The following is a 24,028-nucleotide window of genomic DNA, read 5'->3' as shown; positions in this document are numbered from 1 at the left end:
TCTGATCCCCCAGGCTGGGGCAGGAACCTTGTCTGGGTTCCCCCATTCCAGCCCTGGTTACTTTGTTAAAGTGTGGGGGAAAGGAAGACATCTTAAAACCAAGAAGATAATAGAATGAAACTGAGTATGTATTCGCTACTCAGATGATCTGGTCAGATGCCGGTAGACCGGGACCCAGTGAATGGGATCGATTCTCTCGGTCCTCTTCCGTCCATGTTTTGTTCTTGGTACTCGGCGATCCTCAGCGATGCCTCCGGCACCGCGTCTCCCGGAGCCCGCCCCCGCATTGCCGTGCGCACGCGCATTATCCCGATTGACTTCGCCGCAGTGGAGTGACGGGCGGGGTCAGCCAATGGAGTCGTGACGAAGGTGGAGTAGCACCTCGGGAACTTCCTGCGGATCCTGCCTCTACTGAATATTCATGAGGGAGGCGGGCAGACGCCGCTTCAAGCCGCGACCGGCGCCATGAAGTGAGAGGGGCTCCTGGGTTCACGGCTCGCGAGCGGGCGTGGGGGCCTGGAAGATGCAGGGGCCAGTGGGCAGGCCCCGGGTCCCGGCGGGGCGAGGGGAGGCTGAAGGGGAGGGGTAGGGATAGCCGCGGGGACCCGCGGGGCGGGAACGGGGATGGTCAGAGACGAGATGCAGAAGGGACCCGGAGACTTCTGGAGAACTGGGGGATATCCGGGGGCGGGGGGCAGCGGGCCGGTAACCCCTCTCGGTTCGACGGCAGGGGAGTGTGGAGTCTGGAGAGGGGTTGAGGGGGCGGGGGACTGACCCGGCAGCCCCCGCCGCCAGGCTCAACGTGGACGGGCTGCTGGTCTACTTCCCATACGACTACATCTACCCGGAGCAGTTCTCATACATGCTGGAGCTCAAACGCACGCTGGATGCCAAGGTGGGTGGGCCGGCCCCCCTGCTGCCCATCTGCCGGCGGGGGCTGCCGCACGTGCGTCTAAGACTGAGATTGCAGGACGTCTGGAATTTAGAAATCTGAGGTCCTTGGGAAGCCAGCGCTGCCAAACTTTCTGTTATCTCAAATAATAATAGTTAATAATAGAAGCAGCTGACACTTGTCAAACGCTCAGCTGCTCAGTGGCTGGCTTAGGAAGATAGAGACTTTGGAATCGACTACGCACAGCTGTGTGTCCTTGGGTAAATCACTTACTCTCCCAGTTCCACAGTTTTCACCTTTGTAAAATGGGCATAGTAATAGTACCTACCTCAGCTGAATATGAGGGCTACAGGGGTTAATTCACTAAGTAAGGCGCAGGTTCTCAACTGGGGACCATTTTGACCCCCAGAGGACATTCGGCAATGTCTGGAGACATTCCTCATTGTCAGTACTAGTGGAGTGGTGGTGCTACTGGCATCTAGTAGGTAGAGGCCACAGATGCTGCTAAACATTGTACAGTGCACAGGACAGCCCCCTCACAATCAAATATTACCCGGCCGCAAAATGTCAAGAGAGTCGAGGTTGAGAAACCCTGACGTAAGACACTCAGTAATAGTTCCAGGCACAGAGTAAGTGCTGTGGCGGTGCTTGCCAAATTAAAACAAAAAAGGTTCCCTACATATCAGACACTGTCCTAAGTATTTAACCCCCAGTTTCTCACTAATTCTCATAGCCATGCTATGAAGAAGAGATTAGGCCCATTTTTAGAGATGAGGATCCTGAGGCCCCAGAGAGGTTGAGCGGTCTTGCCTAAGACCACTCAACAAAAGTGGCAGAAGTGGGGTTCAAATCCACTGCCCCTAGGGCCCAGACTTTTAACTGCTCTGTTGTCCTGTTATTCCAATGGTGGCATTTCGCGGCGGGAGTGGTTTCCCGGAGTCTGTGTCCCTGAAGTTCTGAGAGCCTGTGTCTTGTTCCTCCTGCCCGAATCATGCAGGGTCATGGAGTCCTGGAGATGCCCTCAGGCACTGGGAAGACAGTGTCCCTGTTGGCCCTGATCATGGCGTACCAGCGGGTAAGTGACCCACTGGGCCCGTGGAGGGGGAGGAGGGAGGAGGCTGGACAGGGCCTGAGGCTGAACCCATTGTCGTCGGCAGGCATATCCACTGGAGGTGACTAAACTCATCTACTGTTCGAGGACTGTGCCTGAGATTGAGAAGGTGAGCCTGGGACCAATCCCAGTGCCCCTCACTGTCCCCTAACCCAGCGGTCCCCCTGGCGGTTGCCATCATAGCTTTGGGGGCCTGTGGGAAGCTGGGGAAGGGGCTGGGGCTTTCAATGAGGCCAAGTCCCCCATTCCTTATCAACTGGAACAGGTGATTGAAGAACTTCGAAAGTTACTCAACTTCTATGAGAAACAGGAGGGCGAGAAGCTGTCGTTTTTGGGGCTGGCTCTGAGCTCCCGAAAGAACCTGTGTATTCATCCCGAGGTGAGTGCCCATTCCTCCCCTCGCCCTAAGCCTCAGGATAGAGGAAACTCTGCCATCCAACCAGGAGTCCTAGATCCCCACCCACACCAGACATCTCAGGGAGATGTGCAGGTGCCATGCACAGAATTCTCTTCTCACTCATCAAATGCCGACTTATCAGTCATGGCCCAGGCACACCTCCGCTGGGGAGCCTTCCCACTTTCCCCAGCCTGAGAGAAGTTAAAAAGGCAGCTCCTTGGGGCTTCCCTGGTGGCGCAGTGGTTGGGAGTCCGCCTGCCGATGCAGGGGACATGGGTGCGTGCTCCGGTCCGGGAGTATCCCACATGCCGCGGAGTGGCTGGGCCCATGAGCCATGGCCGCTGAGCCTGCGCATCCAGAGCCTGTGCTCCATGGCGGGGGAGGCCACACAGTGAGAGGCCCACGTACTGCAAAAAAAAAAAAAAAAAAAAAAGGGGGCAGCTCCTGGAGGCTGGCAGGTCTGGTTTCCTGATTCTGAAATGTACTAGCCATATACTCTTGCATAGGTGGTTTCTGCTCTCGGGACCTCAGTCCTCTTTTCTGTAAAATGGGGATAATTAATCACCTGCTTCATACAGTTGTTGATAAGATTGGGCAAGGGGGTGGGGTTGGGCGAAATGGGTGAAGGGGTCAAAAAGTACAGACTTCTAGTTATAAGATAAATAAGTCACATAACGTACAGTTGACCCTTTGTATCTGTGGATGCAGAACCTGCGGATAGGGAGGGCCAACTGTGCTACGCCACTTTATATAAGGGACTTGAGCATCTGTTAATTTTGTTATCCATGGGGTGGACCTGGAACCAATTCCCCCTTGGATATTGAGGGACAGCTGTACAGCATGGTGACTGTAAGTCATACACTGTATTGTATATTTGAAAGTTTCTAAAAGAGTAGATCTTAAAAGTTCTTATCACAAGAAAAAAGATTGTAACTATGTATGGTGATGGATGTTAACTAGACTTACGGTGGTGGTCGTTTCCCTACATATACAAGTATCGAATCATGTTGTATACCTGAAACTGATCTATAATGTTATATATCAATTATATTTCAATAATAAAAAAAAGATTGGGCAAGATAATGCATGTATAGCCCTTCACATGTATGAAAAGCTAAAAGAATTTTAGGAATTATGGGGAATTCCCTGGTGGTCCAGTGGTTAGGATTCTGTGCGTCCACTGAAGGGGACACGGGTTCGATTCCTGGTCAGGGAACTAAGATCCTACAAGCCACACGGCACAGCCAAAAAGAAAAAAAGAATATTAGAAATTATAGTGATATTAATAAATATTAATATATGATACATAGAAAAATAGTTGTTATCATTAAGTTACAAAACCATTGGGGTCACTGAGCTCCAGGCATGGTTTTAAGTGCTTTAGTGTGGTAATTCTTTAGTGTGGTATAATATATTCCAAGAATGTATTTTTTATTTATATATATATATTTTTTGTTGTTGTTACATTATTTATTTATTTGATTGTGCCAGGTCTTGGTTGTGGCATGTGGGTTCCTTACTTGTGGCTCACCAGCTCTTTAGATGTGGCACAAGGGCTCCCCAGTTGTGGCTCACGGGCTCCTTAGTTGTGGCATGTGAACTGTCAGCTGAGGTATACATGTGGGATCCAGTTCCCTGACCTGGGATCGAACCCGGGCCCCCTGCATTGGGAGTGTGGAGTCTTAACCACTGTGCCACCAGGGAAGTCCCAGAATATATATTATGTAATGTTATTTATAAGAATGTATGAGAAATAATATAGATAGTGGATGATGACTAAAGAGCAGTGGCACCCCAGCACTGTGTTGAAACCCATGGATGGGAATCTTTCCCATTCTTGGTGATGCTGTAGTGCAGAAATATCCCTGGCTCTTTCTTTTTGGACAGCCGACTTTGTGCCATCCTGCTGTTGCTACGTGGAATTAAGGAACATAACTCTATTCAGCCTTTGTTATCCGATAGCAAGGAGGATTGGGAGATATGAAAGCTTCCACAGACTCTGGAGCAAAATTTCAAGATGCTTTCTTTTAAACAAAAGTTTAAATTATGACTTTTAAGTTTAGAGGCATAAATGAAGAGGAACCATGTAGCAAATGGATGTATGCGTGTGCCCAGAACACGCTCAGGTGGTGGTTCTGTCCCCCTTAGGAAAGTGAGAAGTTGAGAATTAATTAACTGGATTAGATTTTCTGGAAATGTGGTAAGTGTATAAGTAGTATTCTGCTGTATGTCAGGATGGTATCTTAGTTGTCTCCAGATATATAGAGTGACCTGGATAATGCTAAAGATTGCAACAGATAATTCCATCTTGGTTTTGTCCCTCCACATGCCTTCTGCCTTGGAAGGATTTAAAAGCATAGCTGTAGTTTTCATTTGGATTGAATTTAGTTCTTCAAAATAGATTTGCCATTGGGTCTCTGCTTCAATCCTAGATAAAGTTTTCGTAGTTTTAAAATACTTTTCTGTGGGAGCATACATGACACTTAACATTGTGTACCTTGTACCATGTTTTGTTTTGTTTTTTCTTCTGTACGCGGGCCTCTCACTGTTGTGGCCTCTCGCGTTGCGGAGCACAGGCTCCGGACGCGCAGGCTCAGCGGCCATGGCTCAGGGGCCCAGCCGCTCCGTGGCATGTGGGATCTTCCCAGACCGGGGCACGAACCCGTGTCCCCTTCATCGGCAGGCGGACTCTCAACCACTGTGCCACCAGGGAAGCCCATTTTTCTTATTTATTTTTGGCTGAGTTGGGTGTTTGTTGCTGGGCGCAGGCTTTCTCTAGTTGCGGTGAGCGGGGGCTACTCTTTGTTGCAATGCGCACGCTTCTCATTGCCGTGGCTTCTCTTGTTGTGGAGCACGGGCTCTAGATGTGTGGGCTTCAGTAGTTGTGGCTCGTGGGCTCTAGAGCGCAGCCTCAGTAGTTGTGGCACACGGGCCTAGTTGCTCCGCAGCATGTGGGATCTTCCCAGACCAGGGCTTGAACCTGTGTCCCCTGCATTGACAGGCGGATTCTTAACCACTCCGCCACCAGGGAAATCCCAATGTATTTTTTTTGTTTGTTTTTTTGGGTTTTTTTTTTTGCCATACGCGGGCCTCTCACTCTTGTGGTCTCTCCCGTTGCGGAGCACAGGCTCCGGACGCACAGGCCCAGCGGCCATGACTCACGGGCCCAGCCGCTCCACGGCACGCGGGATCTTCCCGGACTGGGGCACGAACCCGCGTCCCCTGCATCGGCAGGTGGACTCTCAACAACTGCGCCACCAGGGAAGCCCCAATGTATTTGTTTTTTTGTGTGATTTTTTTGGGGGTATTTATTGTTTATTTGTTTATTTTTGGCTGCGCCGGGTCTTAGTTGCAGCATGTGGAATCTTCGTTGCAGCATGTGGGGTCTTTAGTCGCGGCATGCCAACTTCTTAGTTGAGGCATGTGAACTTTTAGTTGTAGCATGAGGACTTACTAGTTGTGGCGTGCGGAATCTTAGTTGCGGCATGTGGGCTTCTTAGTTGAGGTCTGTGGAGTCTTAGTTGGGGCTTGCTGGCTCCTTAGTTGTGGCATGCAAACTCTTAGTGTGGCATGCGGGATCTAGTTCCCTGACCCGGATTAGAACCCCGGGCTCCCTGCATTGGGAGCAGGGAGTCTTACCCACTGGACACCAGGGAAGTCCCATACGACGTATTTATATTACCTAATTAAAAAAAAATAGAATGTAAAGGCATTTAAGAAAGAGAAAGAAGTAGTATAAGCCTTGGCAACTAGGGACTTCCTTGGTGGTCCAGTGGTTGAGACTTCGCCTTTGGTCGGGGAGCTAAGATCCCACATGCCTGGCAGACAAAAGACCAAAAAACATAAAAGAGAAGCAATATTGTAACAAATTCAGTAAAGATTTAAAAAAAAAAAAAGCCTTGGCAACTGATGGAAAGGGAGAGGAGGGGTCGCAGCCTCGGAGCCTTCCCTCTGGTGAGGGAAAGGTTCTGTTCTGAGGACAGGGAGCCCTGGGCTGTGACGGTGCCACCAGTGGAGCCTCAGAGGGCTCGGAGCAGGGCAGAGGTAAGGCAGGTTCTCAAACTGCGATCAGATCAGAGCCTCCTCTGATTCTTGGACCTTGCCAAAGTTCTGGCTGTTTTAGCATTTTAAAAGATAAAGCAGAAAAATAAATAAATAAATAAATAAATAAAGGTAAAGCAGGACTTCTCTGGCGGTCCAGTGGTTAAGCCTCCGTGCTTCCAACGCAGGGGGTGCAGGTCGATCCCTAGTTGGAGAATTAAGATCCCACATGCCATGTGGCACGGCCAACAAAAAAAAGATAAAGCAGTTATCCTTCATCTACATGCTAAAGAATCTTCAAGCCTTAATAGTTTGAAAAATTGAGATGTAATTGGCATTATATAGAGGTTAACATTTTGAAAAGAATGAGGGCGTAACAGCTGTACCACTCTTGCATCCCTGCAGTAGGTTCTCGGTGTCTTAACTGTTTAATAACAAAGCAGATTGAGGTTCGAGTTTTCCACAAATGCCCAAGTCTCACCCCGGTTGGAATAGGATAGCCTCCTGTCCCGCCTATGCGTTAGGCGTTGAGCCCCGGATTCAAGGAGTGGTTGGGCCTCTCAGCCTTTCTCGGTGCTAAGATGCTCCCTGGCCCCTCAGGTGACGCCCCTGCGCTTTGGGAAGGACGTCGACGGAAAATGCCACAGCCTCACGGCCTCCTACATAAGGGCACAGTACCAGCGGGACCCCAGCCTGCCCCACTGCCGCTTCTACGAGGTGCCTGCGGGGCAGCGGTGAGAGACAGAGGGTGGGACCGCTAGCAACGGCCAACCTCCCTGAACCCCAGGTACCCTCTCACCCATAGGAATTTGATGTCCATGGGCGCCAGGTGCCCCTCCCTGCTGGCATCTACAATCTGGACGACCTGAAGGCCATGGGGCGGCGCCAGGGCTGGTGCCCATACTTCCTTGCCCGATACTCAGTGAGGAGGCCAGCAGGGGTCGGGCAGAGGGGCGTGTGTGAGGGTTACAGGCTGCCTGCCCATCTGTCTATCTGCCTAGATCTCCCTATTGGTCTGTGCCTGTATCTGTTTGTCAGTGTATCCGTTTGCGTATATGTATTTGTGCCTTGCCTGTGTCTGTCTTGCCTCGTCTCTGCGTGCCTGTCTGTGTCTGTCTGTCCATCTGCCTGTGTCTCTTGCCTCGCCTCGCCTCTGTGGGCCTGTGGGGCAGTGGTGTGGCATCGTGGTGTGGACGGCGGTGGCAGGGCCCCAGGGCTGGGTGCTGGCAGACGGCCCGGGCTGACCCTGCCCGCCTCGGCCCCCAGATCCTGCACGCCAACGTGGTGGTCTACAGCTACCACTACCTCCTGGACCCCAAGATTGCCGACCTGGTGTCCAAGGAGCTGGCCCGCAAGGCCGTCGTCGTCTTCGACGAGGCCCACAACATTGGTGAGGGAGGGGGCCAGGGCAGGGAGGCGATGCCAGCCCCTCAGGCTGCCGCTGCGTCCACCTGCCTGAGCCTGGCCCGCTGCCCGCTCTCCTCCAGACAATGTCTGCATCGACTCCATGAGTGTCAACCTCACCCGCCGGACCCTGGATCGGTGCCAGGGCAACCTGGAGACCCTGCAGAAGACGGTGCTCAGGTGGGGATGCTGCAGCCGGTAGGCCCTGGCGCCTGACCTGCCCCCCAAGTGTCCCCAGCTCTGCCCACACCTGGTCTCCCCGCAGGATCAAGGAGACGGACGAGCAGCGTCTGCGGGACGAGTACCGGCGCCTGGTGGAGGGGCTGCGGGAGGCCAGCACCGCCCGGGAGACTGACGCCCACCTGGCCAACCCCGTGCTGCCCGACGAGGTGCTGAAGGGTGAGCCGCGGCCTGCCCCCGCGCCCCCCGCACCCCTGCCGCTTGGACCCCCAGCGGCGCCTGGCTGAGCCCCTCTCCCCGCAGAGGCGGTGCCGGGCTCCATCCGCACGGCCGAGCACTTCCTGGGCTTCCTGCGGCGGCTGCTGGAGTACATCAAGTGGCGGCTGCGCGTGCAGCACGTGGCGCAGGAGAGCCCGCCCGCCTTCCTGAGCGGCCTGGCCCAGCGCGTGTGCATCCAGCGCAAGCCCCTCAGGTGCGGCCTCCGCGGCTGGGGGTGGGGGGCGTCGAGGCCGGCCCCGGCGCTCGCTGAGCCTCGTCCTCCCAGCCTGTGGCCTGGGGTCCCCGTGTCACCAGCATCAGGAGTAAGGGAAGAGTGGGGGGGCGCACGTGTGACACTCGTGGGGCAGAGCGGGCAGGTCCGCGAGCTGGTCCTGGGGCCCAGGTGGGGAGGCGGCACATGGCTCGATCAGAGAATTTACCTGAGGAGAGTTTGATGGAGGGGCTGTGTACAGGGGGCGGGCAGGGTGGAGGAGCTGACGGGTGGCGAGGCCCCTGGGCCCTTGCTAGAGGTCAGAGGTGTTCCTGCCCCAGGCCCCAGGGGAAGGGGAGGGAACGGCCCTGGGGAGGGGCTCCTGATGAGGCTCAGCAGAGTGGGAGCCGGGAGAAAATGGGGCCCTCCCCCCAGACCCCTGTCTCCTCCCATCAGTGCCTCTCATCGTCCCCCCTGCGACCCCGGCCCCCACCCTGTGGGCCGGAGCAGCCCCTCAGTGCGATCTGGGGGGCAGGGTCAGTCTCCCCGTCACAGGGCAGGCAGCGAATGGACCTGGGAGTGGGGATGGAGTTTCCTGTGCTTTTCCTTTGCTGTTTTGCATAAGTCATTGGTCTTCTCTGAACCTTAGTTTCCTCCTTTGCAGAGGAGTGGGGGCTACTCTTCGCTGCGGTGCACGGGCTTCTCATTACACTGGCTTCTCTCTTTTTTTTCCTTCTTAATTCATTTATTTATTTTATCTTATTTATTTTTGGCTGCATTGGGTCTTCGTTGCTGCACCTGGGCTTTCTCTAGCTGTGGTGAGCGGAGGCTACTCTTTGTTGCGGTGTGTGGGCTTCTCATCGCGGTGGCTTCTCTTGTTGCGGAGCATGGGCTTTGGGCCCACGGGCTTCAGTAGTTGTGGCACGCGGGCTCAGTAGTTGTGGCTTGCGGGCTGTAGAGCACAGGCTCAGTAGTTGTGGCGCACAGGCTTAGTTGCTCCACAGCATGTGGGATCTTCCTGGACCAGGGGTCGAACCTGTGTCCCCTGCGTTGGCAGGTGGATTCTTAACCACTGCGCCACCAGGGAAGCCCTACACTGGCTTCTCTGTTGCGGTGCTCGGACTTCAGTGGTTGCGGCATGCGGGCTCAGTAGTTGTGGCTCACGGGCTCTAGAGCACAGGCTCAGTAGTTGTGGCACACGGGCTTAGTTGCTCCGCAGCACGTGGGATCTTCCTGGCCCAGGGCTCGAACCCGTGTCCCCTACGTTGGCAGGCGGATTCTTAACCACTGCACCACCAGGGAAGTCCCTCCTGTGGTGGTTAAATGACAGGGCAGCGATGCCAGGAACCTACCCGGTCTAGAGCACTGATGATGAGCTAAGTGCTTTATGGTCCACATCCCATGGAATCTCAGTACAGTGTCCTCCTTCCCTCGCGGTCCAGTGCAGTGGTTAAGACGCTGCCCTTCCACTGCAGGGGGCACAGGTTTGATCCCTGGTTGGGGAACTAAGATCCCACATGCCACACGGCCAAAAAGAAAAAAAAGAAAAAAAAATACTGTCAATACTCTCCTTGCCTCGTGCTGCAGATGAGGACGCTGTGTCCCACAGAGGAGAAGCCATTGTCCAGGGCCACACAGCACTGCATATGGCAGTTGTGACTCGAAGTCCGGCCTGTAGGGCTCCAGAGCTCCTGGCTGCTCTGCCTCTGAGGGGGTGGGGAGCCCTCGGTGTGGCTTCAACTTTCTCTCACAGCTGAGAGACTTTTGAGGACAGAGGGAATCTTAGTTAGCCACATGATACGTGTTCTGAGTGCCTGCTCTGTGATGGGGACGCAGTGATGACTGAGGCAGCCCTGGCCCTGCCCTCCTGGGGCTCACAGTTCAGTTGGGGAGACACACCCGTCCCAGATAGGGCCAACCCAGGGCTGGGATGGGGGAGTCCTGGGGGCTGAGGGAACACAGAGGGGGCACCTGATCGAGCTTGGGGGAAGAGAAGACAGACTTGAAGAAAGGAGGTTCAGGAGGCCGGTTTTAAACTTGACCGTCTGCCTGGCTCCAAAGCCAGGTTCTCCTGCCCCACCGCCTGTCCCCGAGGGGTGAGAGCCTCCAGCTGGGTGGCCTTGCGTGTACGGCTCTGTGAGGGTGTGTGAGATTGTCCTCTGTGAGCCTGTGGGACTCTGACGCTGTGAGTGTCACCGAGGGTGGTGGGTGTGACTGAGACACTGCGAGAGGTTCTGGGCATGAGTATATGACGGTGTGGCCATGCGGGATTCACGCTGTGACTGTGGGATGCTGGGTCACCCCTTTTGACCGAGTACCTGCATGTGAGAGTGTGATCTCGTGTGACATGACTGCGACTCTGTGGGCCGTGTGACTATTGCTCCGTGTGTGCCCTCGTGTGGCTGTGGCCCCGTGGGACATGCACTTGTACAAGGTGGGGACACAGAGGTGACTGACACAGACCCAGGCCCTGCCCTCACGGGACTGCCAGGCGGCGGGGGAGGCGGTGCGTGACCACGTCCTCTGAGGGCGAGGAGGGGACTCTGGGGCCCGCTGCCTTCCCTCAGCCCATCCCGCCACCCCGCCAGGTTCTGCGCCGAGCGCCTCCGCTCGCTCCTGCACACCTTGGAGATCGCGGATCTCGCCGACTTCTCCCCTCTCACCCTCCTGGCTAACTTCGCCACGCTCGTCAGCACCTACGCCAAGGGTGAGCTCACCTCTCCTGCCTCTGCCGGCCCCAGCCCGGAATCGGGATCTGGCAGAGCCTGGAGGGTTGCCTCTGGGACTCGGACTGGCGGGACCTCGTAGGGTGGGGCTCGGGAGTTTGGGCTTTATTTTGAGGACAGCGGGGAGCCACGAAGAGCTCTCGAGTGAGCAGGCCTCGCGCTCAGATTTGCGTGTTCAAAGGTTCCCTCTGGCTGCAGAGTGGAGAAGGATGGGGGTGGGCAGAGGCATGAGGTGAGGCCGGAGAGGTTCTGTGGGGGGTCTGCTCGCTCACACCGAGGGGTGGGGTCAGGGTTGGTCATGCTGCTCCCAGTGGCACTGGGGAGCCATGGCAGGTTCTGAGCAAGGGAGACGCAGGGTCAGATTTGTGCTTTAGAAGGTTTCTTCTAGCAGAGGCTGGGCCAGTGCGGGACGAGAGAAAAGGAGGGGCTGGAGAGAGATGTGGGAGCTGAAGCGGCCGGGACTTGGTGCCTGGCCGTGCGGGGCCTGGGGGAGAGGAGTCGAGGAGGATGCTCGGATTTCCAGGGGAGAGGGGAGCGTTCCCTCCGCTTCCTCAGCTTTAAGCTGGCCAAGGGCTCGGTCTGATCCCCGGGGATTACTCCTCTATCTAGGAAACTAGGTCAGGCCTGCCTGATGTCCTGCGGCCTGGTGTGGCCTTGGCAGGAGGATAGTGAGTCCGTCTCCCCCACCCCAGGGCCGATCGGCAGCAAGTCTCACCGGAAGCTTCCTTCTGCGCCCATCCCCCTGTCCACCCCGTCTTGCCTCTCGGTCTGTCTTTCTCCTCTGTTCCCCACTTCGCCGTCTCCCAGCACCTGACGTTCTTTATTTGGAACGTCCTTCCCCACGTTCCTCAGCCCCCAGCTGTCTCCCCCTCATCCTTCAGTTCTCGGCTCAGGAGAAATGCCGCCGCCTCCTCCAGAAAGCCCCTTCTGACTCCCAGGCTGGGCCAGGCCCTCCTCTAGGCTCCCCGTCCCAGCCTTGCCCACTCAAGAGTGGTCACTCTGTGGGGACAGATCTGTGTCCCCATCACTGGACTGTGAGTCCTGAGAGGGCAGGACCAGGGCTGTCTCAGTCACTGCTGCATCCTCAGCACAGGGCTAGGCACAGAGGACTTGATTTTTAAAAAAAATTTTTACTAAGTGAAATAGAATACGTGGATTCATTCATTCATTTATTGGTTCAACAAATGGGCCAGGCCCAGCCCTGGGGAAGTGGCAGGAACCAAGAAAGACCTCATTCCTGACCTCCCAGAACTTATGTGCTAGCTGGGAAGACAGGGAGCCGAGATGCAGACACAGGTAAGGAAGATGATTCCAGAAACTGATAGTTTTCGTGAGAAACAAACATGTCGCCGTGTTGGAGAACACCTACATGGCTGGCGTGGCTTTTCTGAGGAGCTGACGTTTGAGCTGAGTTCCGAATGACCCAATGGAGCCAGCTGCCTTGGGAAGCTTGCCAGGCAGTGGGGCAAGTGCAAAGGCCCCGGGGTGGAATGAGCCTGGTGGTTTTGAAAGTGAGGCGGGAGGCCCGTGAGCAAGGAGGAAGTGGGGTCATCGCGGCAGGATCCCACAGGCAATTCTGGACCCTGGGAGGAGTGTGGGGGCTCTGAGAAGGGGCAAGTTGTGAACTGACTCAGGAGTTCACAGAGTCCCTCTGGCTGCTGTGAAGGGAGCAGGGTGGGAGCGGGGAGCCCAGTGAGGAGGCGACTGCAGTGGTCTAGGCGGGAGGCGATGGCAGCTGCACTGGGCCGGGGGTGGGGGAAGTGGGCAGCTAGACTTTGGAGGCAGAGCTGACCAGCCTCCTGATGGCTTAGACAGACAGGTGGTAGGAGAAGGTTCGAGACTGTGGCTTGAGTTGGGGGGTGGGCCCCTGCAGCCCCGGGAGAGTGAGGGGTGAGCCTTTGGTACTCTTGGCTCAGGGTCCTCTGAACGTTTGCACAGGTGCCGGCCCTGGGGAGAAGTGGGCGGGTTGGGGTATATTTTGGACTCAGATGCCTGGGTTTTAGGTTTGGGCTGCTGGTGGCTGGTCCCATTCACTGAGGAAGGTGGGGGGAGGAGGACTGGGGTGGAGGAGAAAGTGGGGGGCAGAGGTGGGGGGTGGCCTAGTGGGCATGGTCATGACTGGCGCCCAGGGAATCTCACCGGCCCCCTGTAGGTTTCACCATCATCATTGAGCCCTTTGACGACAGGACCCCAACCATCGCCAACCCCATCCTGCACTTCAGGTGAGACCTGACCCCAGAGGGGGTGTGAATGGACCACAGGGGCCTGGGGCCCCCAGCCTGGCACTCACCACCCTTGTCTTCTCCTCACAGCTGCATGGACGCCTCGCTGGCCATCAAACCTGTGTTTGAGCGCTTCCAGTCCGTCATCATCACATCTGGGGTGAGGGCCCTTTTGGCCCCCAGACCTCCACGGGGGGACTCCTGATTCCTGCCCAGTCCTGCTAAGATCCCTCCTGCTGTCCCTGGTACAGACGCTGTCCCCGCTGGACATCTACCCCAAGATCCTGGACTTCCACCCCGTCACCATGGCAACCTTCACCATGACATTGGCTCGGGTCTGCCTCTGCCCCATGGTGCGTGGGAGAGGGTGAGGTGATGGGGGAGGGGAGGTGGGAATGAGGGCTGCCTTTCCTCCCTCTGCTCCCTGCCACTTCTCAGGTAGCTGTGGGATTCTGGATTCAGACAGACCTGGGCTTGAGTTCGATGCCCCAAGCCTTAGCTTTCTCATGGGTGAAATGGGAACACCCCCTCTGTGATCTCCCAGGGTGGTTGAGGGGATTGAGTGAGATAGCAGGTGTGAAAGGCCTTTGTGGCCCAGGGCCCGGTACTTGGTTAGCGTGGCCTTGCCCGGTTCATCGTCTGGCTGTGACCTTGCTAAGTGACCTTTCCACTCTGCCTTGGTCCCCTTCTTTGTAAAATGTACATCGTAACATGGGCCCTCAGTTTCGTATCTGAAGTCCCTGGGCCGGATGTGGTTTTTGTTTGTTTGTTGTTTTTTGTTTTGCTGCGCCACACGGCTTGTGGGCTCTTAGTTCCCTGATCGGGGATTGAACCCGGGCTCTCAGTAGTGAAAGCATGGAGTCCTAACTACTGGACCACTAGGGAATTCCCCAGATGTGTTTTAGAATTGAGAATTTTCCAGACTGGAAACACTGCCAGTGGGGTCTGGGCAAGTCCCTCCAGTGAGAGTCATATTTCAGCAAATGTTTTGAAGAGTCTAACTAAGGGAGATACGTCAGGACTCTGAATAGGCTCCAGGCAGGTTTTGCTGCTGTAGGAGTTCGTGCCAAACTTAAACATCTGGAGTTTCCAGAGCGTTTTCGCTTCTGAATTGCCCTTCAGGGGTTGTGGACTGGTGCTGACCATGGGCCATGTACCGCGTCGTGCTTCTGTGAGGTTGCTGGCAGCGTTGCACAGTGGCTGTCGAGCTGGGGGTGAGAGGCAACTTCTGAACCAACTGGCTGGAGGCCGGCACGGGCTAAGAGGGTACTTGCTGCCGAGACACATGGGCAGACTTCGGTTCAGTTCAGTCCCTGCTGTGACCTTGGGCGGGCGACACGACACGCCTTTTGTGAGCCTTAGGTTACTCATCTGCGCCATGCAGATAACAGCTGAGGGTTCATTCAATGGCCCTGTGTCTGTAAAAAGCTTAGAACAGCGCTAGCAGGCCGCCTGCGCTCACACGGTGGAGCGGTTGCGGCTGTTTCCCTGATCTTGACCTCTCTTGCTCTTTCCAGATCATTGGCCGTGGCAATGACCAGGTGGCCATCAGCTCCAAGTTTGAGACCCGGGAAGATATCGGTATGGTACCCACAGGGGATGGTTTGTATGGGTCCCAGGAGGGCAGGTGGAGCGGTCAGCGTGGGCTGGGTCATGATGCAGTAACAAATACCCCCACATCGAAGTGGCTTTAGGCAGAGGTACTTCTCGCCCACAGTCCGTGCCATCGTGGGTTGGTGGGGGCCTGCCCCATGTCTCGTGCTGGGAGCTTCCACCATTGGACACATGACTGTGGTGCTGAGCTGTGACAGGAGGGATCGTGGTGAATTGTGAACTGCCTCGTAAAGGTTCTCACCTGGAAGTGACGTGTGGCCCTTTCTGATTCGGCCGTGGCAAGTCCCATGGCCACGCCTATCTTCAGGGGTTTGGGGGTGCCGTCCTCCCAAGGAAAAGCAGAGTGTGTTTGAACAGTCCTACAGAGGCCTCAGTGGGGTTTTTAGGAACCCAAATTCAAGACAAGCCATTAGACAGGAACGCTCTTGATAGGGAGTGGGGAGGTGGAACCAGGCCAGGAGAGAGTCCAACCTCTGACCCCTCACAGCGGTGATCCGGAACTACGGAAACCTCCTGCTGGAGATGTCCGCTGTGGTGCCCGATGGCATCGTGGCCTTCTTTACCAGCTACCAGTACATGGAGAGCACCGTGGCCTCCTGGTACGAGCAGGTACGCCCAGCTACTCACTCCATAGAAGGCCCCTGTCTCAGCTCTTGGCTCTGTTCCCCTGTGTGTTGGCTTCATTCCTCTTGTGTTTTAAATGGTGACATGTATCATAGGTGATAGGACAGCATATAAAACACAGATGGACAGTTTAAAGAATAAATAGCGTTCACTCTTCTCCCAACATCCAGGTTAAGAACTAAGACATGAGCAGCCTCGCTGGGCCCCTTCCTCAGAGGTGTGGCCCTCAGGAGAGGTGACCACATCCCACCTTATGGGTTTTTGGGGTTACTTCCTGACAGCCTCTCCAGCTTGGTGTCGAGACACTGGGTAGCAGGTGTGACTCTAGCTGGGTGCTGCGCCTCTAGAGGAAGGTTCTGGAGAATTAAGGCTGGATACAGGCTCGGGTCAAAGAACCTGCAGGAGCCCCTTCTGGGGAGCGTGTGGGTGAGGTCATGGGGAAATGGAGCTCACCACGGCTGGGCACTGGCAACCCAACAGGATGTGGATGGGGAAGGGGCGCCCTGTCCTTTCTGATTCTGAATGCACCACGGGCCCAGCTCTCGGGGAAGTTAGGGCGCTTCTTTGGGCTGAGACGAGTGAACTTGTCTAATGTTAGCACCAGGCAATGTGTGGGAACCTCATTCACGCACAACCAAGACCTTGGTCTTGTCGTCAGGCTCTTTCCACACAGTGGGAAAGGCGGCTGTCAGCCACCTGAGCGCCACATCCTGTGTGCCTTTCGTGTCTTATTTAAGAAGCCTTTGCCGACCCCAGGGTCCCGAAGATGGGCTCCTGTGTTTCCTTCTAGCAGCTTTGTAGTTGTAGCTTTCCCATCTAAGGGCTGTGAGGTACCTCAGATTTGCCTTTGTGTGTGATGTAAGGCAGGGGTCAAGATTCATTTTTTTCCCATATGGAAATCTCATTGCTCCAGCCCCACTTACTGAAAAGAGCTCCCTGCACTGAGTGGCACAAGTGACCATCTGTGTGTGGGGGTGTTTCTGGACCCTCTGTTTTGTCTCACTGGTCCATCTGTGTATCTGTCCTTTATTCATACCACACATCTATTTCAGTGTCAAATATGAAATCTCAAGTCAGCCTCTGATTGGCTCTGCCTGGCCTCTCCACCTATCACCTGCATCCCGATGGGCCATCTTGAGCCGCATGCCTGTTCCATTCGTCCAAAGGATGAGGATTGGTCCCCTCCCCGGGTCACGGGGTTTTCCAAAGAAGTGACAGTACCACCACCCTCCCCAAGTCTCCAGTGGTCAAGCTGAGGCCTGGGGAGAGAAGTGGTCTGTTGCACGGGAATCTGACAGGACCCCCTGTCCTTTAATCCTTCTGCCAGCCCACACCCTGGCCTCCCTGGTGTCTTTCCCTAAGGGCATCCTCGAGAACATCCAAAGGAACAAGCTGCTCTTTATTGAGACCCAAGATGGGGCTGAGACCAGTGTTGCCCTGGAGAAGTACCAGGAGGTGGGTATTACCGGGGGAAGAGGAAAGCCCAGGGTGGAGAGGGGCCAGAGGAGGCAGCTCCGAGGTGACGCATCTCGTGTCCTGGCCTCCCCTCCCCAGGCCTGCGAGAACGGCCGTGGGGCCATCCTGCTCTCGGTGGCCCGAGGCAAAGTGTCTGAGGGAATTGACTTTGGTGAGTGGACTAGGCTCTCCCCTCCCCCGAGCGCCTGCGTGGATGTCTGGCCATTTCTGCTCCCCTAGGGGACCGGCGGCCCATAGCCTGGGCACGCACGGGGGCCTCCCCTTCCTTCCATCCCTGGGTGCTCTGCAGGGCACTTGGGGTGCAGTCACTCAAACAGCATGAGCTCCCGGGCCCCGCGAGCTCAGCCCTCTCACTCCCCCTCCTGTGTCCCGCAGTGCACCACTACGGCCGGGCCGTCATCATGTTTGGGGTGCCCTACGTCTACACCCAGAGCCGCATTCTCAAGGTGAGCAGCACCTGGGGGCGGTAGGACGTGAAGGCCTCTGTCGGGCCCTCTCCCTAGGACTTGGTGGGGGCAACGTCCCTTCCTCACACATCTCTGCACCCGCAGGCGCGGCTGGAATACCTTCGGGACCAGTTCCAGATTCGAGAGAACGACTTTCTGACCTTCGATGCCATGCGCCACGCGGCCCAGTGCGTGGGTCGGGCCATCAGGGGCAAGACTGACTACGGCCTCATGGTCTTTGCTGACAAGGTGCGCGTTCTGGGGCCCCTGCCAACCAGGCTGTTCCCCCAGTTGCGGGTTCCGGGGCCCCTGCCAACCAGGCTGTTCCCCCAGTCGTTTCCCCCTGCCAGGGTCCTGACATCCTCCCTCTCCCACTCACAGCGCTTTGCCCGGGCCGACAAGCGGGGCAAACTGCCCCGCTGGATCCAGGAGCACCTCACCGACGCCAACCTCAACCTGACCGTTGACGAGGGGGTCCAGGTCGCCAAGTACTTCCTGAGGCAGATGGCACAGCCATTCCACCGGGTGAGCCCGCGGCGCCTAAGCTCCTCTTGCAGGAAGGGCCCTTGGCTTTCTCCCCGAGCCCCAAGCCCAGCCTGCTCCCTGCCCCCGACAGAGAGGGGTTTGGGTGCACCGGCGCGCCAGGCCTGGGAACTGGAACTGCGGGGAGGGTCGAGGGCTACAGCCAGAGCGTGTGTCTCCAGTGGGAGCCCCGAGCTGGCCGTGGGCCTCTGGAAAGCCAGTCCTTCTCTAGCTTGGACACAGCTCTCTGGCTGCCGCCTCCCTCCCTCGGCCCATCTTCTGGTTACAGGGACGGGATGCCCTGGGTTATACAGGTGTTTTGAAATTCAAGCGTCCTGTCCTGTAGCCCCCCCGGGCGGGCCACCTGTCCCTACTGAGTTGTGGACCCCTGTGTTAGGAAGTGCAGCAGCTGACACCCCCACCTGCCCCCCACCAGGAGGATCAGCTGGGCCTGTCCCTGCTCAGCCTGGAGCAGCTGGAGTCGGAGGAGACGCTGCGGAGGATAGAGCAGATCGCTCAGCAGCTGTAGCGGGGCGGGGGCGGGGCCATAAAAGGAGTTGGCCGCGCCTCGTGAGCCTTACCTGGCCCTGGGTCCCAGTAGCTTGGAGGGCGCCTCCGGGGGAGGCGCTTAAAGGTCCCTGCAGGACACCTCAGGCGACGTTCTGGCTGCCAAGTCTACAGCCTTTAATCACAGGAGGAGAGGACAGCGGGGAAGCCCAAGACACTGGGTGCCCCCGAGGGGTGGGAGCGAGTCAGGGAGATGAAAGCACTCCCCTCCCCTCCTCCCCTCCCTCTCCCGCTCCTCCTGAGAAGCCGCAGCCCGTGGTTCTGTCGCCTTCAGCGGGGGCCCAGGTCCTGGGTGCTGGCGCTGAGGGTCCGAGAGGCCTCGCCCAGGTGCCGGCTGGGGAACTGGGGACAGGCACAGGGGGTGGGTGAGGGGCCGGACACAGCTCTGCTGCAGCTGCCCCTAGGGTTACTCCCCAGCAGCCTGGCTGCCAGCTCGTCTATCCTGACGGCCGCGTGGCTCGTCCTCCTGTCCCCACATCCACCCTGACTCCAGTCCATCCGCTCCCCCACCTCTACCCAAGTAAAAGCCACCCATGCTCCCTATCCTGGCGTTCACTCCACCGCCAGCCTGCCCACTTCCACCCTTCCCTTGCCTCTGGGCCTGTCAGTGTGGCCCCTCACTCCACCCTTGACCCGGGTGTCCCCCTCACCTGGTTCCCAGCAGCCCTGGAACCATCCATGTTCAGCATGTTGAGTGACATGGCCCTCTTCATCCTACAAAGGAAAGTTGGTGGGTGGGGCACAAGTGAGCCCAGGAGTGTCTGGCTCCCACCCTGGGAGGGACCACTCCAGCGCCAGGTTTGATTGTATGTGTGGCAGGGGAGATGGGAGCCATGGAAGGTTCTTGAGCAGGACAGGGAGAGGGGTGGGCTACAGATTCGGCCACCAACCTGACCCAACACTCACCCGGCTGCCCCCACCACCCCCTCGCCTCGGAGCCGGGAGACCAGCTTCTCACTTCCCCGCCGGATGGACTCTCGGAGCTTGGAGAACGAGCTGCTCCGACGAAAAGTCTGGGGAGGGCGCCAGGGACACGGGTCAGTCCCCCCCATTCCATCCGGTACCCACCTCCACCCTGGGAGCCAAGGCAGAGCCTGTCCTCACCTGCTGCTTTGCATCACCAGCTGTGCCTGTGTTGGGGGCTCCTGGGGAACAGATGGGGCCATTGTGGTGGGGAGGCTGAGGAGCCCCCTGGGGGAGAGGGGAGGGGCTGGGGGCTCACCGAGAGGGGCAGGCAGGGCCTCCCTGCTGAGGATTTCTTTGTACAGTTCCTCCGCCTCCTGGTACTTGTTCTGTTTCAGGTAGGCTGAGGCCTGTGGGGAGGGCATAGCCTGGGTGATCTTGGCTCAAACCTGGGAGCTTCCCAGGCCCCAGCACTGCACCCAGGCACATCCTTCCAGCCCCCGCAGGAAGAAACCCAGGTTTACCCCACACTCCAGGCCTTGGCCGACAGCAGGGTGGGCTTGGAGCCCAACCCCACCTACTTCCCATAGGGTAGGTGACTTCCTGACTCAGAGCAGGAACCTGTTCCCCACTCTACCTTGAGCCAGTGACACACCTCTCTGTGCCTGTTTCCTCACCTGCAAAATGGGGCAACGGGAGCACCTACCTCATAGGGCTCTTGAAGAAACAGATAGTACAGGCAAAGTCCTAAGAAGGGGGTTTAGCTCAATAAACGCTCTCATCTGCTCCCAGCCCGTCTCTCTGGCTTCCTCTTTGACTGGAGCTGTTCTCTGGCTGCCACCAACTTGCCTGTTTCCTGATGCTTCCGTGTCCTCTGTGCTGAGCAACCTCACCAGTCAGGGCCCAGCTTGGAAGCCGAGTCTCATGGGACGACAGCTCGAGGGCTGGGCAGAGGTGGGGCCCCTGGCCTCGGTGGTATCCCACCCTCCAGCCGATGGGTGCTCCCCAGTGCCGCGGCCCCAGGACCAAGACACCCACGCCCCAAGGCACCCTCACCAGGTTGTTCTTGGTCTTGGCCACGTTGGGGTCATGAGGCCCACCTAGGGCCTTGTAGATGCTCAGGGCCCGGCCGTAGTGCCGCTCCACCTCCTCGAACTTGCCCTGGTTCTGACACAGCAGGGCCAGGTTGTTGAGCTGCTTGGCCACGTCCGGGTGGTTGGCGCCCAGGACCTAGGAGTCATGGGATCACAAGTCACTGGGGCCCGCCGGGGTTGGCGGGCCACGTGATGCCAACAGCCGCAATGAGAGTCGTGGGTTGGTGGTTATAGGATTGAAGTGGCTGGAGAACTACAGGAGGTTGGGGGCAGAGGGCAGGAACTGCCTGGTCAAACTGGGGAGTAGTTGGGTCAGAGGTCATGGTGGTGCAAAACCGCATGATTATGGGTCAAATAGGTAGATCAAGGCTGGGGCTGTACTGGTCACGTGGGGTTGGAAGGTCGGGACCGGGTGGGGGCATGAGGTGACCTATGAGAGTCAGAAGTCAAGACCAAACAGAAGTCATTGGTATGTCAAGGGTGGTGGGTCAGGGGATTGGGTGCTCTAGGTTCAAATTGGAGGCTCACGATGTCAAACGGGAGGGGCACAGAAGGTCAGAGGTCACAGGAGCAAGTCAGGGTCATGCAAGGGCCACAGAGTGGAGCGCTGAAATCAGGATCGAGGGGTGAGAGCCGCTCAGGACAGGGGCCGGGAGCCGGGTGGGGCAGGACCTTCTCACGGATCTCCAGGGCGCGCTGGCACAGGGGCTCCGCCTCCTGGTAACGCCCACGCTTCCCGTAGAGGACGGCCAGGTTGTTGAGGGTGGCGGCCACCTGCAGGGCGCGAGAGGCGGGTCAGGGGTGGGAAGGCACAGCCCACAGCCCTCCCTCCTGGGCCGGCGCTCACCGCGGGGTGCTCCCGGCCCAGCGTCTGCTCCCGGATCTGCAGGGCGTCGTGGAGAAGGTCTGTGGCCTCTTTGTACTTGTTCTGGTCCCTGCGGGGTGGCCCGAGGGTGGAGGGGGTTTGGCCAGGTTGGGGTAGCAGGGGCCACGGGCTGGGCTGAATCCCGCAAGCATGGGTGGCATCCTCTGGGGGTCCCCTCTGGGGGTCCCCATACCTGCCAAGTCTAGCACAGGGTCCCCACACTCCCAGTTGGCTGCCAAGCCTCTGCCACCCTAGGTCTCTTCCCCACTCCACTGTGGTCTCTCTTGCCCATGCTGACTCCTCTTTGCCTGGGTCTCAGTGAGTGGCCTCCCCAGAGCTCTGCCCCTTCTCTCCACCACCACCCCTGGTGCCCTATGCTGGCAGAGCAGGACACCAGGGTCCCCCCGCTTCCTGCCCCCTCCAGCCGTGGCGGCTGCAGCCCTCACCGGTACACCAGCGCCAGGATGTTGAGCATGGTGGCCACGTCAGGGTGGCAGTGGCCCGAGCTCCGCTCCAGATCCTCTAAGGCCTGGCGGCACAGCGGTGCAGCCACCTCGTAGCGTCCCTGTCCCGTGTACTGGAGCACGAGGTTGTGCAGGGTCCGAAGGCGGGCCGGGATCTCGTAGCCACCCTGCTGAGCAGAGATGGCCCCCGCTGCCTCGGGACCTGGGGGTGCCGGGCACCCAGTCACTGCAGGCCTCCTACTCCAGCCCCACATGAGGGGACACATGCACCCCAAAGCTACAGCTGCCTCGCTGGCCCCTGGGACCACGGGCCCCTGTTCTGACGTCTGAGATTGGAATCACAGGCATCTTACTGGCCCGTGGGATGTGTCCTAGCCTGCGGGACAGAAACATGGGAGCCACCTGGCTCCTGGGGCCATGGCAGGCCTGCTTTTGCAGCTTCCAGCATCACTTGCCCGCTGTCACCCCCACAGCCCCCTGCTTCATCCTCCTGACACCCCGCCCTGACCTTCCCCATCCTCCCTCAGAGGCCTTGGGGGCCCAGCGAATCAGAGATCCCCCCCAGCCTGGGCCATTCATCCTCCTGGCTGAGGATGGGGGGGCCCCCCCCACACCCACCTTTCCTCTCCTCCTCCTCACTGGGGAACAGGGAGGCCAGGCTGTCCTGCTGATGGGGGGACTCGGGCTGCTGCAGAGAGGACAGGAAAGTGGGTGTCATGAGGCTTGGGAGTTTGAGTCAGAGACTGGGGTCCTGGATCCCCGGGTTTGAGGGTGGTGGTGGTCAGGGGTCTCCTGAGGGCTTGGGGAGGATCCTCGGGCTTTGTGGAGCAGATGGGGGCCTTCGGTGGAAGTTCTAGTGGGTTTGGGATTTGTGGGGCTCTGCAGAGGGTCAGGGGGTTCTTTGGAGGGTCTGGGGCACTAGGGGGCACCACGGAGGGATGGGGGCTGTGGGGTATCTAAGGAGTGCGGGGTCCCCAGCACATCATGGCCCCCGCCCTGCTGGGTCCCGCAGCACCTGGCTCTCCGCCGGCGGGTCATACTGCCGCAGCTGCCCCAGGAACTGCAGGTGGCTCTTCTCCTCCTCCAGCTGGGCCACAGCCTCCTCGCTGGCCCGCAGCCGCTGCTGCGTCTCCTCCAGCTCTTCCCGCAACCATGCGTTCTCCTGGGCCAGCCGCCGGGCCTGCGCTCGCAGCCGCTGCTTCTCAGCCTCCAGCGCGCCCACGTGTGCCGACAGGGCCAGCAGCACCTGCCAGGGAGGCGGGGGTGGCGAGTCAGAGGCCTGGTCCCTCTCACCCCCGACCCAGCCCAGGGCCTCAGATCAAGCCAGAGCACCCCATTCTCTCCAGGGTGCCCCGAATTATACAGAGACTCCTCCGTTGTGGCTCCAGGGATGCTCAAAGGCTCTCAGGGCCATAGTCCAGTCCTGCCCCGGGACCCCTCTGATGTCACCCAGGCACACAAATTACACTCAGGATACTTCACATTCCACCCGTGCAACCCCAAAGTCTCCCCAGGACCCACAGTTCCATGGAAGGACCCCACGTGGTTCAGGGGTCCCTGTCGCACACAAGGACCCCATCCCCAGTGCAGCCCAGGGATCCCACCTCAGGACTGGAGCCTCCCCATCCCGGGCCTGGCTCCCCCAGTCCCCGCTCTCCCCAGGCTGCCCCCTCCAGCACACCTGGCCCCCTCATCCCTGGGCAACCCCCAGGGCTGAGCCACATCCCCCATAGTTGAGTTGGCCCCCTCATACCTGGGCCTCACCCAGCCCCAGCTCGATGGCCTCCAGTGAGTGGCTCACCACCTCCTGCTTTTCTTCCAGCAGTTCCAGGCCAGCCACCGGGCCCTGTCCTGCCAGGGTCTCTGCCAGGTGCCCGGCCAGGCCCCGGTGCTCTGCCCGCAGGGCCTCCAGCCCCTGTACCACTTGTCGCGTCTGTTGCACCAGCTCCTCAGGGCTCAGGTGCTCTGGGCCCAGCCCCATGCTTCCCGGGGCCGCCACCTTCACGGACAT

The 24,028-nt window shown here is 58.1% G+C and overlaps 2 protein-coding genes across 3 annotated transcripts; one reads left to right on the top strand and one right to left on the bottom strand.

The window, feature by feature from the left end:
- Positions 1 to 801: 801 nt before the first annotated feature.
- On the top strand, positions 802 to 18,758 carry ERCC2 (ERCC excision repair 2, TFIIH core complex helicase subunit). The gene is made up of 22 exons (XM_082863347.1): positions 802 to 895; positions 1,890 to 1,967; positions 2,050 to 2,112; positions 2,269 to 2,382; positions 7,042 to 7,158; positions 7,247 to 7,363; positions 7,708 to 7,831; positions 7,929 to 8,025; positions 8,111 to 8,244; positions 8,329 to 8,497; positions 11,083 to 11,201; positions 13,373 to 13,442; positions 13,533 to 13,602; positions 13,694 to 13,795; positions 14,960 to 15,023; positions 15,544 to 15,665; positions 17,043 to 17,135; positions 17,235 to 17,307; positions 17,532 to 17,602; positions 17,708 to 17,851; positions 17,984 to 18,127; positions 18,561 to 18,758. Exons 1-22 carry the CDS (start codon positions 863 to 865, stop codon positions 18,651 to 18,653), a joined length of 2,211 nt encoding a protein of 736 aa, XP_082719473.1. The 5' UTR covers positions 802 to 862; the 3' UTR covers positions 18,654 to 18,758.
- A 203-nt stretch (positions 18,759 to 18,961) lies between these two features.
- On the bottom strand, positions 18,962 to 24,028 carry KLC3 (kinesin light chain 3; the record flags this gene model as incomplete). Of its 2 annotated transcripts, none has more annotated exons than XM_082862459.1 (12): positions 18,962 to 19,033; positions 19,318 to 19,405; positions 19,598 to 19,704; positions 19,796 to 19,836; positions 19,914 to 20,004; positions 20,651 to 20,824; positions 21,361 to 21,462; positions 21,536 to 21,623; positions 22,000 to 22,219; positions 22,636 to 22,705; positions 23,033 to 23,263; positions 23,771 to 24,028. In XM_082862459.1, 12 exons carry the CDS (start codon positions 24,026 to 24,028, stop codon positions 18,962 to 18,964), a joined length of 1,542 nt encoding a protein of 513 aa, XP_082718585.1. The 2 variants fall into 2 exon arrangements, with proteins under 2 accessions (XP_082718585.1, XP_082718586.1); XM_082862460.1 differs by having other exon boundaries at positions 19,342 to 19,405.

This window comes from Leucopleurus acutus (genome assembly GCF_964270905.1).
Source record: "Leucopleurus acutus genome assembly, chromosome: 20".
NCBI classification, from domain to species: domain Eukaryota; kingdom Metazoa; phylum Chordata; class Mammalia; order Artiodactyla; family Delphinidae; genus Leucopleurus; species Leucopleurus acutus.
Note: the sequence above shows the minus strand (reverse complement) of the source record. Positions and strands in the feature narration are given on the sequence as shown.